At 38.4% G+C, this 18,437-nt stretch overlaps 1 protein-coding gene across 2 annotated transcripts in view; it reads left to right on the plus strand.

The window, feature by feature from the left end:
* Sema3e (semaphorin 3E) overlaps positions 1–18,437 on the plus strand; it is a 220,933-nt gene that overhangs the window by 184,078 nt on the left and 18,418 nt on the right. For both annotated transcript variants that reach the window (XM_075956081.1, XM_075956082.1), the window contains 9 exons: positions 1,871–1,990; positions 3,070–3,212; positions 4,692–4,806; positions 5,193–5,262; positions 8,307–8,451; positions 10,873–11,095; positions 13,914–14,005; positions 17,198–17,239; positions 17,431–17,597. In XM_075956081.1, the coding sequence (XP_075812196.1) occupies positions 1,871–1,990; positions 3,070–3,212; positions 4,692–4,806; positions 5,193–5,262; positions 8,307–8,451; positions 10,873–11,095; positions 13,914–14,005; positions 17,198–17,239; positions 17,431–17,597 (1,117 nt within the window). The remainder of the gene's footprint in view (positions 1–1,870; positions 1,991–3,069; positions 3,213–4,691; positions 4,807–5,192; positions 5,263–8,306; positions 8,452–10,872; positions 11,096–13,913; positions 14,006–17,197; positions 17,240–17,430; positions 17,598–18,437) is intronic.

The raw sequence follows: 18,437 nt of genomic DNA on the forward strand, positions 1-18,437 counted from the left end.
ACTGAAATGAAAATGAAATGAAAATACTGCAGAAATACTTATACATACTTTTTTAAACATGTGAGTTTGATTTATATCTCATTAACCTACTTCTAACTGTTATAATAAAGCAATTGTTTTTGAAAATTAATGGTTTTCTCACATTAGAAATAAACATCTTTATGAATTCCCTTTTACACAACCCAGTTGACACTTTTGAAACCTTATAGCATACAAATGTGTGTGATAATTTGAATTTTTAGGAAAGGTTTTAAAGATTTTATGTTAGACAAAAAAAAAACTTTAGAAATTCTGAAATAAAATTAACAAATGAAATTTTAAGCAATTTCTGCAGTCTCCTTAAATTGAGTTCATTTATTGGTCAAGTTTTAATACCAGTAACATTATCAGTCTTACCTTGAAACTAATGGCATAAATGACATAGTAAATTGGAAATGAAGTTACTGTGAGTTTTCTTACACTTTGAAAGACTTTAAACATGTGTGCACATGTGAATACATTCTGAAGGAAGGAAGGAAAGAAGGAAGGAAGGAAGGAAGGAAGGAAGGAAGGAAGGAAGGAAGGAAGGAAGGAAGGAGGGAGGGAGGGAGGGAGGGAGGGAGGGAGGAAGGAGGAGGGAGGGAGGGAGGGAGGGAGGGAAGGAAGGAAGGAAGGAAGGAAGGAAGGAAGGAAGGAAGGAAGGAAGGAAGGAAGGAAGGGGAAAGGAAGGAGAAAGAGAGAGATACATGAGCAAGAGAGAGAGAAAGATTGTAGCTTCGCCCGTGTGAACACAGACTTGCATATGTACATGGATGTGTATATAGCACATTCATACAAAAAGTAAAAATCAATAATGTACTTTTCAAACATCGTCATTTCTGATTTATTTTCAAACCCAGTTAGAGTTCTGGGCACACCGTAGGGAAATAACTTGACCACTCTAAGTGAGGATCCTAGTTCCAGAGATCTGCTGTGACTCTTTGCTTCTTTGCCCATGAGGTTCATCTGGGAGGGAGCAGACCAGGTGTTCCTAGGACAGGCCTCCTGGGCCCACTGATGCAAACCCATTGCACTCTGTCATTACAGGAAGGAAGGACATTCGAGGTCCCCACGCTTCATAGGTGATAGCATTCCGGAGGTTCAGCCTATGCCGTCTCTCTGTTTACACAGACTTTTATTCTCTCCTCCTAAACTACAAATGCCTGTTTCTTCCTCTAAAAAGACATCGTGATCTCTCACGATCGAACACGAATCTGAATAATCCCAGACCCCGAGTTTAAGTCTGTGGCCTCTCCTGATGCTGCAGGTCAGGTCAGCCGTTCCGCTGACTCCAGATAAATCTTGAATCTTTTTATCAGTCTCCTCTGATTCAGCTGTAAACTCAACATGTAAGACAACTGATTGGAGTAGACACAACTTTGGCAGACTTTGTACTTTTCGTGGTCAAATCATGTTAAAGGCAGCAGATTTGATGTAAGAAGCCCTTGAGGTATTAACTGACCCGCTGCAATACCTGGTACAGCGATAATGATAAAAACAGTTGGTATCAAGAAATTTTCCAAAATAAGATGAACCCCGGCTACGTCACCAGATGGGTCTCAGCATTCACCAGTGACCCCCCCCCCCCCGTTCCCCAGCCCCATCCCCGTGCTTTTCTTCGAACAGCTCTGAACTCTGCTCCTTTTTCTGTTCAGCAAGAAAATGAGGCTCAGAGTTCACAGCTACTCGACAGGCAGGATTTGTTGCTCTGCTGCGTGGTTGCATCCCTTCCGCCTTTAAGTACAGTGTTGCCTCAGGTCGAATGTTTGTTATGGTGACTAACAGCGGCTTCTCTACTTCATCTTCAGACTGAGACAGGGATTGACACTCTTTTCCCTGTGCCCCGGTGCAGGCAGCGAGCTGTTTACTGGACTCTACAGTGACTACTGGGGCAGAGACTCTGCGATCTTCCGCAGTCTGGGGAAGCTGGGCCACATTCGCACGGAGCATGACGATGACCGGCTGCTGAAAGGTAGAGATGAGCAGACAAGAGCCTGGAAAACCAGAGCGGGGAAACAACCCAAATAGTCCGCGGCTAAGTCTGCCATCTTGATAGTGAAAATATAAACATAAAATAGTCCTTGTAACTATCGCATTCTTGGGTCCAAAATACATATGATATGTGTTTATCATGTTAATAATAAAGTGGTTTACCTTAGTTATGCAGTGAGTTTATTTACAGCGATGCCAAGATACCAAGAGCTAAATGAAATAAGCAAACCGAATATGAGAAGCAAAGACTCATAAGTGGCATCCTTGCTGCTACAGCTATTGTGTGCCTCGCTGCTTCGATAGGATCGTGCTGCACTTTAGAGACAAAGAAAAACGGAAGAGAGTCACTAGTGGTTCCCTAACCAGAGTTCTATACTATGTAAATGCAGTTACACTCATATGTATACACACAGACACACATATGAATAAGTTTTATATTTTGTCACATCCTAATATATCTAGGAGGGACAATACCATGTGATAGTGAGGGTTTTCATCATCCCCAGCCTTGGATTAAGCGCCAACATACATGTCTTATCTTTAACATGCCTGCTACCGTATCAATCAAAAGTCACCTACTCAGATGCTTCCCACTCTAAACACAGAAGCTTAAATTTCTTACTTCAAAAATGAGTGATTTTCCATGAGGTTTATTGATTGTATATAAATAAAAATAAGTACCAATGTACTCTTAAACTTTGATGTGATGTACGTTCACTTTGTAGAGACTAAGAAGAATTTCATAGAGATTGTTTTCATAATGTCTCCAGTTTGTACATTCACTAAATGTACTTGCTTTGCAACATGGACCTTTAAAATTGTTTTCTGTATCCTTGACTCTTATGTTTCCTATTTAAATCACATTTTTAATTGTCTATTGATTTTGGCATAAAAATGAGGATAGTTAATCTAATTCTCGATAATTCTCTAAAACTTTCAAGATGGATTGTATTTTCACACAAACTGACAATCCAGGGCTAAATAATTTATCAAGGTGACTTTGCTATTACACCATTACGTATATAATGTTTTACTTTTTCACTTATGTTTTGTCCATAGAACCAAAATTTGTAGGTTCATATATGATCCCTGACAATGAAGACCGAGATGACAACAAGATGTACTTCTTTTTTACTGAGAAGGCGCTGGAAGCGGAGAACAGTGCCCACACAATCTATACCCGAGTGGGGCGGCTGTGCGTGGTGAGGATGGTGTCTCTGTGTTCCTACACTTGCTGGCTTCACACTGTGTACCAGGCCTTTTGTATACAGTTTTACACTTGTTTTGACTGCCTCTTTTCAGGGTTTTATACAATATTCTTTGGTCATATCAGTTTCCCCTCCTCAACTCCTCTTCATGCCCCACCTCTTCCCTACCCATCCGACATAGTGTTCTTTAGCAGGCTTCTACTTTTCAGATTTTAAAGTGTTCTCTAGGCTTTCTTATGTCCATCACTTAATTGATAATGAAAGTTTCACTATAAAAGTTTACCTTGGATGAGTTTTCTCATTTTTCAAAGCCATGTTAAAAAATAGTCTATAATTAGCATTTTCTTCCAAATAGAAGTTTGTTCTAGTTAAAAGATAGTATATGTATTTGCTCGTTTTGATGTGTGCATATGTGTGTGTTTGTTACTGCTCATACATGCTCATGAATGTTGGATATATGTTTTCCTCTGCCTCCATGTGGGTCCTGGGGATTGAAGTCAGGTCCTCTGGCTTTTTTGGAGGTGCCTTAACCTTCTGGGCCATCATATTGTCTCAACTCTATAATATTTTAAATTGAATTTAATAATTTTTATTAGGTTCACAATCTATTTGGGATTCTATATACCTGGTTATGAGAAGTTCAGTTGATCAGTTCTATAATAAAAAAAAAATAAAACTAAACTAAAAGCAAAACCATGATAATGAATGTTTTCACATTTGAGAAGATATGTAATAATAATAACACACATAGTATGTAGACACACACACGTGCAGCTAAGAATGACTTGTAACTCTTAAGTGTAGGGATTACAGATATCAGCCACCAGGCCTTGTTTCATAAGCTTCTTTCCCAAGCGAACTAAAGGGTACGACCCATCCAAATTCTTGAGAGAGGCACACCATGTATGAACAAATAATAAACAAGGTTGCTACATCACAAATGCAGTGTTAATATGTGTGATATTAATAAGTATAATAGCTGGAAAATATATTGAGAGTATTTGAATTAAAGTACTGCACTGAGGGGCTGGTGAGGCGGTCACAGGTTCTTACACCTGTGACTCTGGCAGAGGAGCTCAGTTCCATGCCCAGCACCCATATCTGGCCGTTCACGACCGCCTGGGACTCACACCCTGGGGACCAGATGACGTCTCCTGGCTTCTGCATGCTGCTCATCCCTATATGCATGTGATATAATGTGATATAATACTCCACATGTGAAAGTAAAAATTAAATAATTTTTTAAAGAATACTACAGTGATAAGGCAATGCAAGGGAGAAATAAGAGGGAATGGTTTGTAGTGTTATCTGAGGATTTTGCTAAATGTTCACAAACACACACACACACACACACACACACACACACACACACACACTGATGCAAACAACAAACCCATCAGCCCATTTCACCAAATTAAACCTTGCTTTGTAAATGCTCTGTAAGTATTCATTTGTCCGTTTTGTTTTTCCCAGAATGACGTGGGAGGGCAGAGAATACTGGTGAATAAGTGGAGCACATTCCTCAAAGCAAGGCTCGTTTGCTCTGTCCCAGGCGCAAATGGCATCGACACATATTTTGACGAGCTAGGTAATTATTCCTGGAGGGTAGACAGCTCATTCTCGTGCAGGCATGTTTCTCTCAGGCATGGGTGGAAAAAAATGTGCCCCGGAAGGGTTTGACCTCTACGGCCCAAAGGCGAGTTTCTGTCTCTTCACTTTGACCCAATCTCCTCCGAGGGCAGAAGAGTTGGGGGACAAAGAAACTCATCTCCATAGAGGAGCAGGGCGGGGTCCTGCTCTGTCAACTCAGCGTAAGTCACCATCCAGAGCAGAGCAATGGTTCCTTCTTCTGCCCTGGGCACAGCTGTGGAGTGGGAAATCCGGTCTTAAGATACATGGTTCTGAACTATGCTATATACATATGTTTTCTTCACATGTCGAGAACGTTAAAATGATGGTCTTTCATTCTTCCAGAGGATGTGTTTCTCCTGCCTACCAGAGACCCGAAGAACCCAGTGATATTTGGGCTGTTTAACACTACCAGGTGAGAACGCACTAGAAAAGGACAACCGTGTCCCTACAGTCCCTTCCATGGTACACAGCTCTCAGACACCGACCCTATCATCATTCCCATCCTCTGTCCGACTGCCGCTGGTCTTCATTGGACAAAGCCACAACCCCGCTCTAGTCCTAACTCTTGTGTTCATCGTGTCCCATCATCCTCCTGCATCTGCTTGTCCCCCAATCTCTTTCATTGCTTATAGATAACGCTTTGACATTTTTTTTTTATGGTCAGGTTATAAGATATCACTTCCACACTGTCAAGTCTAGGTTAAATTGTAAATTTATTTTTCAGATGAAAATTTCTAATCCAGGCTTTTAAAGTATTCTAGTATTATATACATACATACATACACACACAAACACACAGTGCTCTACAATTATATACATGTATGTACAAAGTGCTCTAGTACTATATAATATATATTATACATATATACAAATATACACACACACACACATATATATATATATTAGATGTATAGTATATACAGTATTAGTTTTGGGGTACCTTTTCTCTGACTTCACCAATGCCTATAATACTTTGATATATCTCAGTATTTACATGGACAGATCTTAGCATTGCACACCCCACTCCTTCACCCTCCCACCCCTGCTTTGTTCAGTATTGCTGCTGGACATGACTTTCCCTTCCAATATCAGTCTATGCTGGCTCTTTGATACTTGCCACACATGCGCAAGAAATGTTCCCGAGCCCTTAGTCAGGAATAAGTCCCTACACCTTTGTTCTTGTGTCTTCCTCCTGTGTAGACACATACTGAGCACACATGTGTCATCTGCTCTCCATCTGTGACATGTGGTGCTCAAGGTGATGCTTAGATATGTGCTATTCCCCCCTTTCCATTTTTTTTTGCATTTTGTGTATCTATGGAAGAGTTCTATAAGCTAATATTTTACATGCATTGATGTGTGAAATAAGAAATGTTCCTAGAATTGGTTTCAGTTGAAAGTTTGCATACGTAATTTCCTGAGTCTCTTTCCAAAGGAAAATGGCAGCACCAACAATAACGGAGGAACTACCTCAGTGTTTCAACAGAGATGGGTGGATGCTGCTACCTCTTCTCACCAATGTGTTAAAGCCAAAGTGCAATAGACCCTGCAGCTGGTGCTTCGCACAGTTTTCTTTAGATTTTAAGCAGCTGATTTTTGAAGATCACTTTGAATGAAAACACCTAGAAGCTCTTTGAACAAGTATCTTGTTTTAATTGGACCTTTTCTTCCACAGAATGATATGAGAACAATTCTTTCTATTAGCTATACTTTTTGTCAGTTTTAAAAGTTAATAGGTATTGGTATTGACCACAATGCACAGACAGCCCCCTTTACTTCATTTTTCTCCCGACAGCAAATGATTGTTGCATCATGTGATAATTCTTTAAGTGATAAATTTGATCGATGAGGTAATCTGTTTATTTTCTATTCTTTCAAATGATTGCTTTAAGAGCTAATCACCTGAATGATGGCATATTGGATCATTCAGAGAAATCAAAGGCATGATTTCCTTCCATGATTTCCACTTTGTTCAGTTTATATATAAATCTGAGAGGGGGAAAGAGCTCCCAGCTGTACCTGCCACGGAGGTTGATATTTGTGGAATGGTGATCAAAGGTTTATTGCCACCTCCGCTGAGACTGTCTAGTTTTCCCCAGTATCACAGGCATTTCCAATTGCTTCAAGGTGTAGTATAAAAATGTGTGAATTGATGTCCTAAGACAATAACATGGCTGCTGCTCTACAGCTGGCCAGGAGTGCAGGAAATACACTTACACAGAGTTTATGTTTTTCCTAAAGCTCCTTCACAAACATCATTTATTTCAATTCACAAAATAAGGAGACTGTGAAATGGCACACTTCATTCAAATGACGACTCTGCGTTCAAGTACTGTAACAATATCTTTTCACTAAATGTGATTGCACATGTCCCCAATACCATATTCAACAATGATATTTACCTTCTAGAGGAATCTTACCATTTCAAAAACCATTTTGATTGCTGCTGTATATGATGATCAAGTATCTGAGTTTTATATAGTCCTTCCATCACTGATGAATTCAGTGACTTGAAGAAGAGTTTAACAAATGTTCTAATATTTAAAGGACACCATGATAAAAAAGTAGGGTAAAGGCTACCAGGAAACCAAGTAAAATGCAAATAGAATTTGTAGTAACGTCAACAACATAATGATTAATGGAGCATTAGCTACACTCAGGATGTAATGACATAGACATATTCCCTTAAAATGAGCAACTTAAATGGCTAATAGCCTTTCAAAAGATGTAAAGAGGGGACCTGAAAAATGGTCCATCAGGTAAAGGAACTTGCAGCCCAGCCTGACAATCTAAGTTTGAACTTGAGAACCACATAGTGGAAGGAGAGAATTGACTCTCAAGAAGTTCTCTGACACTGTGTGCACTGTAACTCCCACCTTTATCAAAGAAATAATAGATGATGATGACATGAAAATAATTCAAGTAAATGCAAAAGCACACACAAGACTTAGCAATTTCAAAGAGAAGTTGCACAGTTCCACCCTCCTAATGTCGTTTTCAAGTTTAGAAAATAGGAAATAAAAGGAATGGAAAGTCTTTTGATTTTGTTACTTTAATATTGCAATAATTAAGATTTCTAGAATATTCTATGCTTTAAAAAAATTACTTTTTGCTGGGCGGTGGTGGTGCACGCCTTTAATCCCAGCACTTGAGAGGCAGAGGCAGGTGAATCTCTGTAAGTTGGAGGCCAGCCTGGTCTACAAAGTGAGTTCTAGGATAACCGGGGCTCTTGGCAAAGAAATTCTGTCTCAAAAAAATAAAAAAAAAGGAAGGAAGGAAGGAAGGAAGAAAGAAAGAAAGAAAGAAAGAAAGAAAGAAAGAAAGAAAGAAAGAAAGAAAGAAAGAAAAAGGAAAAGAAAAGAAATTGCTCAAGTTTTAATTCCAATGTACATATATTGGGGTATTTGACCAAGTAAACTCTTAGTTACATCTAGATTTATAATTTTTATTTTTCAGCAATATATTCAGAGGACATGCTATCTGTGTCTATCACATGTCAAGTATACGGGAAGCCTTTAACGGCCCATATGCTCATAAAGAAGGACCCGAATACCACTGGTCACTGTATGAAGGAAAAGTTCCTTACCCGAGGCCTGGTTCTGTAAGTGGAATATTCGACATTCAACTCCTATGTTTGAAGTCTTTGTTTCACATATTTTTTCTTGCTTTGCAACTGAAGTATTTAAGAATTTCATGTCTATAAGGATGCTTCAAGAGTAAATAAAGAACAGCGTCATGTTGAGTTTTCTGCTGGTTATCTAATGCAAAGGCTGTACCTGTGCATGGATACATCTTAGCGGCAGCATTATAAAAAGCATGTGCCCACTGATGCCCCAGCCAAGTAGTTCCAAGGGAACTTGCAATTTTGGGGGTACAGGTAAGCATAGACATATTTAATAAAATAGGAATGGTAAAGTTTTCTTCCAGCCTTGTGAGGAGAATTAGTACCATGCGGCACTTTTAAATAATAAAATCCTGTCCAATTTTACCATTTCAGTATGTGTGTTGACTTCCTTGCTCCTTAGGACAGACTTTCTCTCAACTTGTTCCCTTAGCCGAGTAAAGGGAATTCTATTATCTGACTCTGGAACATTGCTACCAAAACCCTAACTAGCTGTATCAACTGCTATGCTTTTGATTGGGACATGTCTAAAGCTGACAATAATGAAGATTACGATGTAGATTTAGGCCATGAATACCACATGCAACTGGGTTGGCAAAGGTTGTACCATTGTGTGTTGTATGAGAATCACAGTGTACGAGCGTTGAGCTTGCCATGGAGGCCATATCTACACTTTTCAAGCATCTGGCGAGACTGCCAGCCTTCACTGATTCCGTGATTACCACAGAGTCACAGAGGAGCCTTTTCTGTAGAGCCAGCTGCAAACGAAAGCAAACCTCGCCTCCATTAGCAAGGGCAAAGCTGGATCACGATAATCACTCTCACTGGCTTAAACCCGTTACTTCTAGTAAGACATAAAATATATTTTATTTCACTTTATTGCTTGAAATTGCAATTTAAATGGGAAAATCCACTCCTGTGGCTTAGCTAAAAATGTTTCTCCAAACCACTTGGCCTTAGAGGAGGGCTCGGAGGAAGTGACTGGTTGTTGAACTTCTTCCAAGGTAGTTCAAAATGTTTCCAACAATGTATTGTGCAAGTGCACCCAAGTGCACACTTCATGCCAAACGTAGGCATATGGCCTGATTTTAAAAAACAAACAATTATAAATGTCCCCTTTATAGAACCTGGCTACTTAACTGCTGCATTTATACTTCAAATTAGAAAAAACAATCCAGATATTCTTCCACCTGGTATTGATTCTGAGGAACACACGTGAGCAGCAGTTGTCAGAAAGCAAAGACTGGCGTGAGTGTTCCAGGCTCTGAGTCTCACAGTGCTCTGGAGTTGTGCGTGTTAGCATCAGTGTCTTAAGAATCGCAGTGTGTAGGAGCAAGTAACTAACTTTGAATTTTGTTAGTGTGAGAGACATATGAAATAATACAAATTCATACAGATTATATCAGGACAATACAAAGAGATTTTCTTGTCTCTTTAATTAGCAATGATAAGAGTCTGAATAACTCTCTATACCGTAACGCCAGAAATATGCAGCCGGGAAGCAGAAACATAACCATTTAACGTGGTGGTTTCAATTATGAGAAATCTATTTTGCACAATTATGGTCAATTTGTTTATATTTACTTTTCAAGGCAAGGTCTCACTTTCTAGCTCAGTCTGCCTTTCACATGGGCTCCTCCACCCCTCACCTCCCAGTGCTGGGCTCACCTGAGCTTTAGAGATTTATTACCAAAAAAACACGTGTTGTTTGTTCTCATGAGTGGTAGATCTCTCTTTATTTCCTTTCTCTCTTTTCCTTTCTCATTTCTTTTTTCTTTTCTTCCCTTCCCTTCCTTTCTTTCCCCTCCCCTCCCTTCTTTTCCTTTCCTTTCTTTTCCTTCCCTCCCCCTTCCTTCTTTTCCTTTCCTTTCCTTTCCTTTCCCTTCCCTTCCTTTCCTTTCCCTTCACTTCCCTTCCCTTCCCTTCTCTTTCCTTTCTTTTTTCTTTATTTTTTAAGGTGCAGTAGGTTTAATCTAGGGCTTCTTGTATGCTAGGCAAACATGCTATCACTAAACTATGTCAACAGCGAACGGCAGATTTTTCAGTTTGAAATTTACTTCAAATAAGAAACAGAATTCAAAACCATGGAAAGTATTTTGATCATTCATATTGTTGCATTTTATTTGCTGTCCCCAAATTGTCCTGTATTGTATAGATTTTCAGTCTTCTGGATTTCAGTGTTCTTTTTAATGCTGCTTTTGAAAAAATAATTTAGTTTTCTTTTGAAATGTTTAATTCTGAATCCATTTCTGTAACAGAAGATGTGGAGCTACTATATACCCTTGTGTGCACAGTTCATTGCTTGAGCTTATTTGACATGTCTAATTTTTTTTGGTAGTGGTCAAATGTTTGCTCTTCAGGCTTAAGAGAAAAGAATGGACTAACCTACTTGCATTTTAGTGTGCCAGCAAGATGAACGGAGGGAAGTATGGGACCACCAAAGACTACCCTGACGACGCCATTCGTTTCGCAAGGACGCATCCACTAATGTATCAGCCCATAAAACCGGCGCATAAAAAGCCAATCCTCGTGAAAACGGATGGAAAATATAACCTGAAGCAACTGGCAGTGGACCGAGTGGAAGCCGAGGATGGCCAATATGATGTTTTATTTATCGGGACAGGTAAAATCACAAGAAAGCATTGATCCATTCCGGCTTGTCCTCAGACAGCTTTTACCAATCAGCACGTATGTTGTTCCATTAGCTGGTTTGCACAGTGCTAAAGATAAAATGACCAAATGAACTCATAGCTTCAGTTAATGCTGCCACATTAAGTCTTACTCATGGGAAGAAACTTGTAGATTGTTGAGCACCCAGTGTTATGAAGAACAAATGCTGTGTGGTGCTTCAACTTAAAATCCTCGTCTCCGTGTGCAGGCTCAATGATCTTAGGAAGCATTTTTAAGCATTCTACCCTACAGAGCTTCAAACAAGACACTGCAGGAGGTCCTGGCCTGGGTATGCCAGGAAGAGGATGTATTGCTAAATCCTCTTCATGCTTCTTTGGTCTACAGCTTTATTTTCCTGAGAAAAAAAATAAGCAAAGAAATATTAAACTTAATAGATCGTAGAAAAAATTTTAAGGAAAGAAACATTAAACTTAACTTAATAGACCAATAGTGCAGACACTATCTTATCATTGTTGATAAGATTAATAGTGTGCTCTGTGAGATCAATATTCTGTAAGAATGGGAGCTCTGTAAGAAACCTGAAATTGCCGGGCGGTGGAGCCGCACGCCTTTAATCTCAGCACTCTGGAGGCCGAGGCAGGTGGATCTCTTTGAGTTCGAGACCCAGCCTGATCTACTAGAACTAGTTACAGAACAGACTCCAAAACTGCTGAGAAACCCTATCTCAAGGAAAAAAAAAAACAAAACCACAAACAAAAAAAGAAACCTGTAATTACCTGATCACTCACTCATACATGGTGATTTCTGACCACTAAAAAGAGAAAATCCAAAATCAAGACTGAAGTGTAGTTAAAATGGTGAAAATATTTTATTTTAAATCTCGTAGAAAACAGAAGACATATCTAACCATCCTAAAACTGTTTTCTTGTTTGATTTATCAAAGTTCTTTTAGAACATTCGGGAAATAACTACATCTTATTTAACTCACTGATATTGTCATATTGGGCCACAGTCTTCCAAAACAAATGAAGCTACTTTTGATGTGTGGAAAGTATATTGGAAAAGCCAATAAATAATAGGTCCCCCTCCCAATATTTGCCAGGCATGGACTCTAATGCAATATTTGGCTGTTATTCATGCAAATTCATTGCTTCCAAATGAATAAATCAACTTGCATTTTTGCTTTTGTCTGATGTTATCATGTGGACTTGTGTATTTACCTTACAAAATGGGGCAATTTTTATTCTTTTTATTTAATAGAAAATAAATGTGTGTGCTATCAGGTTAATTGCAATCTAGTTTTACTAATTCATGTATAGGACCTGGTAATTATAGATAAAATGTTCAAATCTCCCAGACGTCCATAGATTAATACTTCTAAACGTCTAATATATATTATAAACTATTATTTCTACCCATAATCAGTTATGTGTAAGTATAAATTAATTCTTATCCAAACTGCAAGTAGATAGAACAAACTCAGAATATTAGGAATAATAAAAACATAAAATGGAAATCTAAACTATTATAGCTTTACAAAGCAACATGCAGTTATAGAAGCCGCGTAGTTGGAAATGAATTATTAGTCTCCCTTAATGGGGTAGACGTGGCTGGCCAGCAAATACCAGGCATCATTCTGTCTTTGCATGGCCAGTGCAAGGGTGCCAGCTGTGTGGCTGGGTCCAGGCTGTCACAAGGGTGCTATGGCCCACAGTTTTATGGCAAATAGTTTCCACACCGAATATTCTTCCCAGCCTGTCCTTCCAAATTTCAATATGAATGTATTTACTATTGATTCATTGGCATAGGCAATTTCCCTCAGATGAAAAAAATCAGAAAAACATAATCTGAAGCAATGGTTCTCAACTTCCCTAATACTTCAACCCTGTAAGAGAGTTTCTCATGCTGTGGTGCCATAAAATCATTTTGTTGCTACTGCATAACTGTAATTTTGCTACTTTTATGAATTATAATGTAAATATTTGATATGCAGGATAGCTGATATGGGACCCCAATGGGATCATGACCCATGACCCACAAGTTGAGAACCACTGATTTTTTTTTTTTTTTTTTTTTTTTTTGGTTTTTCGAGACAGGGTTTCTCTGTGGCTTTGGAGCCTATCCTGGAACTAGCTCTGTAGACCAGGCTGGTCTCAAACTCACAGAGATCTGCCTGCCTCTGCCTCCCGAGTGCTGGGATTAAAGGCGTGCGCCACCATCGCCTGGCGAGAACCACTAATTTTAAAGAACAAATTATGTCAGAGAAAACCTAGAACTAAAAACTATCTTTTAGGGACTATTTTAACATATGTTGCTCTTTTATAGTGACTCCAAACCAGATATTTGAAAAATTAATATACATAGGTCATAGAGTGCAATCCACTGGTAGGGGTTTTGCCTAGAATATGGTAGGCACTGTATTCAACACAGTCAAAGAGAAACAAAACAGCAATTTGTTTCTTTTGGGGATAGAAGTACATCATGATTCTGATCCTGCAGAAGACTTAGGTAGAGTTATCTGTTTATCTGATTCATCACAGAAGAAACTTCTAAAATATGGCAGCTTGATTTCTCAGTCTCTAATTTTGTTTTTGTATTGACCAAACTATTTGGAAAAAGAATCTGTATGTCACTTAAAAATTTGGTTCTGCATGCAAAATAGATCTTCACCAACTAAAGTTGTTGGTGTATAAGAAGTCACGTGAGTTTTAGCTGGCAGTGGTCAAGTGTTGTGTGCCTCTTATTTCCAGTCCCCTTGAAGTCTGGCTCCTCACTCCGCTTCTATTATTGCCAATTTTGCTTTCTCATAGATACAGGAATTGTGCTGAAAGTAATCACAATTTACAACCAAGAAACGGAGTGGATGGAGGAGGTCATTCTAGAGGAGCTGCAGATATTCAAGGTAATTTCATGAGCGATACAGATCAGATTCGCACACCACACTCAATCAAAGCTGGAAGGGAAGAGAAAAATGTCTTATTAGTTTCAGGATATTTTTTCCTCTAGTAGGTTTATTTTGAATTCAGAGAAAAATGAAGGGAAGAATAATTTAAAATCTCACGACCAGAATGTTCAAAAGCGCCATTGTGCTTGCAATAGAAACAAACATCAATATCCAACCACTTTCATGAAGAAAGAGCACTCATCTCACAGGTGAATTCCAGAACAACCAGTGAAGACCTGTATCTTACACAAATATGGCTAACATTGTCACTAAGTATCAACCAGTGAAGACCTGTATTTTACACAAACATGGCTAACATTGTCACTAAGTATCAACCAGTGAAGACCTGTATCTTACACAAACATGGCTAACATTGTCACTAAGTATCAACCAGTGAAGACCTGTATCTTACACAAACATGGCTAACATTGTCACTAAGTATCAACCAGTGAAGACCTGTATCTTACACAAACATGGCTAACATTGTCACTAAGTATCAACCAGTGAAGACCTGTATCTTACACAAACAAGGCTAACATTGTCACTAAGTGTCAACCAGTGAAGACCTGTATCTTACACAAACATGGCTAACATTGTCACTAAGTGTCAACCAGTGAAGACCTGTATCTTACACAAACATGACTAACATTGTCACTAAGTGTCAACCAGTGAAGACCTGTATCTTACACAAACATGGCTAACATTGTCACTAAGTGTCACATTTCAACTAGTGTACGTTGTGACAGGAGGAGCACACTGTGTTTAACTGTAACATATTAACTACATAAAGAAATTAACAAGAATAAGAAAATATAGAAAATCATATTTAAAACATAAAAATACATGAAAATATATATTTATGAATTTGGATCTATAACATAATGAAAAATATATACCACAAGATTTTCTTAGGGAAACAGATAATCATGTTTAAGCCTATTCCTCAGTCTTGACTCATATTTCTGCCTAACAGGATCCTGCAAATTTCTGACCACAATATTTTCATCGGAACAATTCCCATCCTTGCCTTGTGTGTGTTTCTGTTTAAAGCATCTTAGTCTACATTGTTGATGACACATTACTGAGCTGACCATCAGTATCATTGTAACTCATGCCTGAATGGAGCTCAAGTCTTACATAGGTTTGGACACTGAGATGCATCGCAGCTGTTTTGAGTTTTGGAAATACTTCATAGCACATCAGTACCATGCTTGAACACATGTTAAGCACTAATACACCATCAATGAAATGAAACAAAATGGCACTAAATAGTCCATGAAGTGCACACTTATTTAAACCACAAGGCTGAAGGATTTGGAGATCACCCTGCCGACCTAGCTAGAGATGTGGACATTCCACACTTCAGTTTCTTTGTTGCCCTCTTCCTTTTTCTTGTGTGAAAAAGAAAGACATACACTTCAGGTATTAATATTATGACTACAATCTAATTTAGCAGGTAGACATTTTTGCAAATCAGAGTCTACAAATGATGATGACTGACCATATATGAATATAATGGATGTTAGCAGAAAGAATTGGTTAATGGAGAAAGAGACATTTTATCTTTGCTATCCCTGAGAGTGGGTTTCCCTAGTGCTGTTCACAGGGAAAGCCTTCTTTCTCTCTCAACTACAGCAGATATACTTGCTATTATGCATTGTGGGCCTCTATGTAATATTTAATTTAGCATTGGGGCAATAGCTCTCCTTATCAGTATTTCCACATCAACTCTTTAGGAGCATTGCTACCTGGATGAATAAATGAGCAATGCCCTTGTGTACAAAGTGTTTCATTGTTCAAAATGTTACATAATGCATACACACACAAACCCAAACAAAAATAGATAGATGAATGATACATAGATAAATAGAAAATTGAGAGATTGATAATAGATAGATAAATAGAAAAATGAAAGATTGATAGATGATAGAGAGACAGGTAGAGAAAAATAGATAAGTATATAGAAAAATGAGAGATTGATAGATGATAGATAGATTAAAAATATGAGATTGATAAATGATAGAGAGATAGATGATAGAAAAATAGGTAGAAAAGTGAGAGATTGATAGAAGATAGATAGATAGATGATAGATAGATAATAGATAGAGATAGATAGATAGATAGATAGATAGATAGATAGATAGATGATAGATGAGAGAGAGATAAATAGATAGAAAAATGAGTGAGAGAGAGAAAAAAACCCAAAACAGGACAAAAAACTGTTAAGGTGGGAGCGATGGCTCAGCTGGGAAGGCAGCTTGCTGCCAAGACTAATGTTTCAAGCTTGATCCCAGGAGCCAACACGGTAGAAGGAAAGCACAGATTCCTGAAAGCAGCCCTCCACCTTCACACAGGTACTATGCCTCCAGGACACACACTCAGTAAATAAATCTGAAATGTAATTTAAAAACTGTCATAATGTCCATATATTTTTCTCTTAAAAATTAATTACTCAAAGGGTAGCTATTCCCTGAGTGAGTTCCATCTGCCTGGTGTTTCTCTGTTTGTATGATTAATTTTAGAGATTGTGTGTGTGTGTGTGTGTGTGTGTGTGTGTGTGTGTGTATGTGTGAATGTTAAAGAGGCTCAAATATTAAACAGCATTGCTAACCTAACATGAACGCTCCTGATGCTGTACCATGTATTGTCTTTCCTCTATCATAATCCTAAGAAAATGAGATTTTTCATCATGGTCAAACATTGTACAGTGGTTCACTCTGGTCATTCATATTGGAGGCATGGTCCTTACAGGCTTGAGCTCAAATAACTAAAAACCATATAGTTTATAGGTATTACACATATTCTAAAATGCGGTTAATTTACTTCTAATGGTTCAAATACTTTAGTAAATTTCCACTTTATTATTCTAAGGATGTAGGGCTTTGTAAATCACAAATATCAATCAAAACAGTTGCTGTTTACCTCAGAGGCAAAGAATAACTGCATCACCCTTTTTCCTCACGTGTGCAGGGTTTCCTCGCCATTAGGAAATACTGGAAAGGTGTGTTTTAATTGAATTGGATTTGCATGTTGTTTCACTAAAGCAAACAATACAGGCTGCAAGCCTAGCACCTGCCATAACTATTTTGACTTCTTATTAAGCTGCTATTCCTATATTTACTAAAAAGAAAACATTTTGACTCATTTCAGGATCCAGCTCCTATCATTTCTATGGAAATCTCATCAAAGAGAGTAAGTTGCTTGCATGCCCAAGTCTTTTCTGTTTGTTAATTAACACCAAAGCACTCAAGGACGGTAGCACACGATTTCTATATGGAAAAGTGGTTGTTCATTATTTATTGTTACCACTGTAAGAAGACAGGCTCTGTCTTAGCGCATTCTGCACGTTCAGCTCCGCTAACGGCATCATGCTTCCCCTGCAGCAACAGCTCTACATCGGATCGCCCTCCGCGGTGGCGCAGGTCAGATTCCATCACTGCGACATGTACGGCAATGCTTGTGCGGACTGCTGCCTGGCGCGAGACCCTTACTGTGCCTGGGATGGCATTTCCTGCTCCAGGTATTACCCAACAGGTGCACATGCAAAGAGGTAAGCTATCGACTCAGGGGGAAGTTTCCACTGTTCAGAAAAACTATCATTTTGAGGGTCTTTTTTTTTTCCTTTTTGTGCACATTCAATGAAAACAAGCTATTTTTTAATCTAAACAAACCACCCTAATTATATTCTGTTCATAAACATAAAGCGTTCACAAATTGCCATTTTTATGCCGACATCTTTTGATGTACTATCTTGTACACTGAGCAGAATTGAGCACCCCCTTTCAGACTTTTTCGTTTTACCTCACTTTGCACTAAATCTCATCCTCCTTTGATTTTTTGTTGCTCCAAGACATAATGAACTTCAGAGAAAGTAAAAACATGGAAATGGCAAGCCACCACGCTTGACGGATTCAGAGACTTAAAAAGGAAATAAATAAATACATCCTCGAACACACCCTGGAGTTTCCCAAGTCCCCTCCAGCAGCTGGTCTTCATTTATGTCAGTTTGAAAGTGAATATTTTAACTCCTAAGCAAACACATGACCTGTATAATTAATGAAATGTGTGATTTAATTCAACACAAATGAAAGGTACCAAGAGACCTCTGAAGTCTGATGTCTGTAGCTCTGTGAAATCATTGCCATTTGCAAGGGAAAGTAAACCCACGCTATCTCTAAACAGGAGTTTAGGCTCCCACAATACTTTGAAGACTATTTTTCCACTTACACTATGTGGCGGCTGTATATATTTTAGAAAAGTAAATAAGAAAAGGTCTTATATAAAAAGCAGGGTGTTTTTTCTCATAAAGAATATATAAAGCAATACATAGAGACATCTAAAATTCTTTCAGAAAAGATATGTGTATGAATTCCAGTCATTATAATTTAAT

The sequence above is a fragment of the Microtus pennsylvanicus genome, chromosome 22, assembly GCF_037038515.1.
Source record: "Microtus pennsylvanicus isolate mMicPen1 chromosome 22, mMicPen1.hap1, whole genome shotgun sequence".
Classification (NCBI taxonomy): domain Eukaryota; kingdom Metazoa; phylum Chordata; class Mammalia; order Rodentia; family Cricetidae; genus Microtus; species Microtus pennsylvanicus.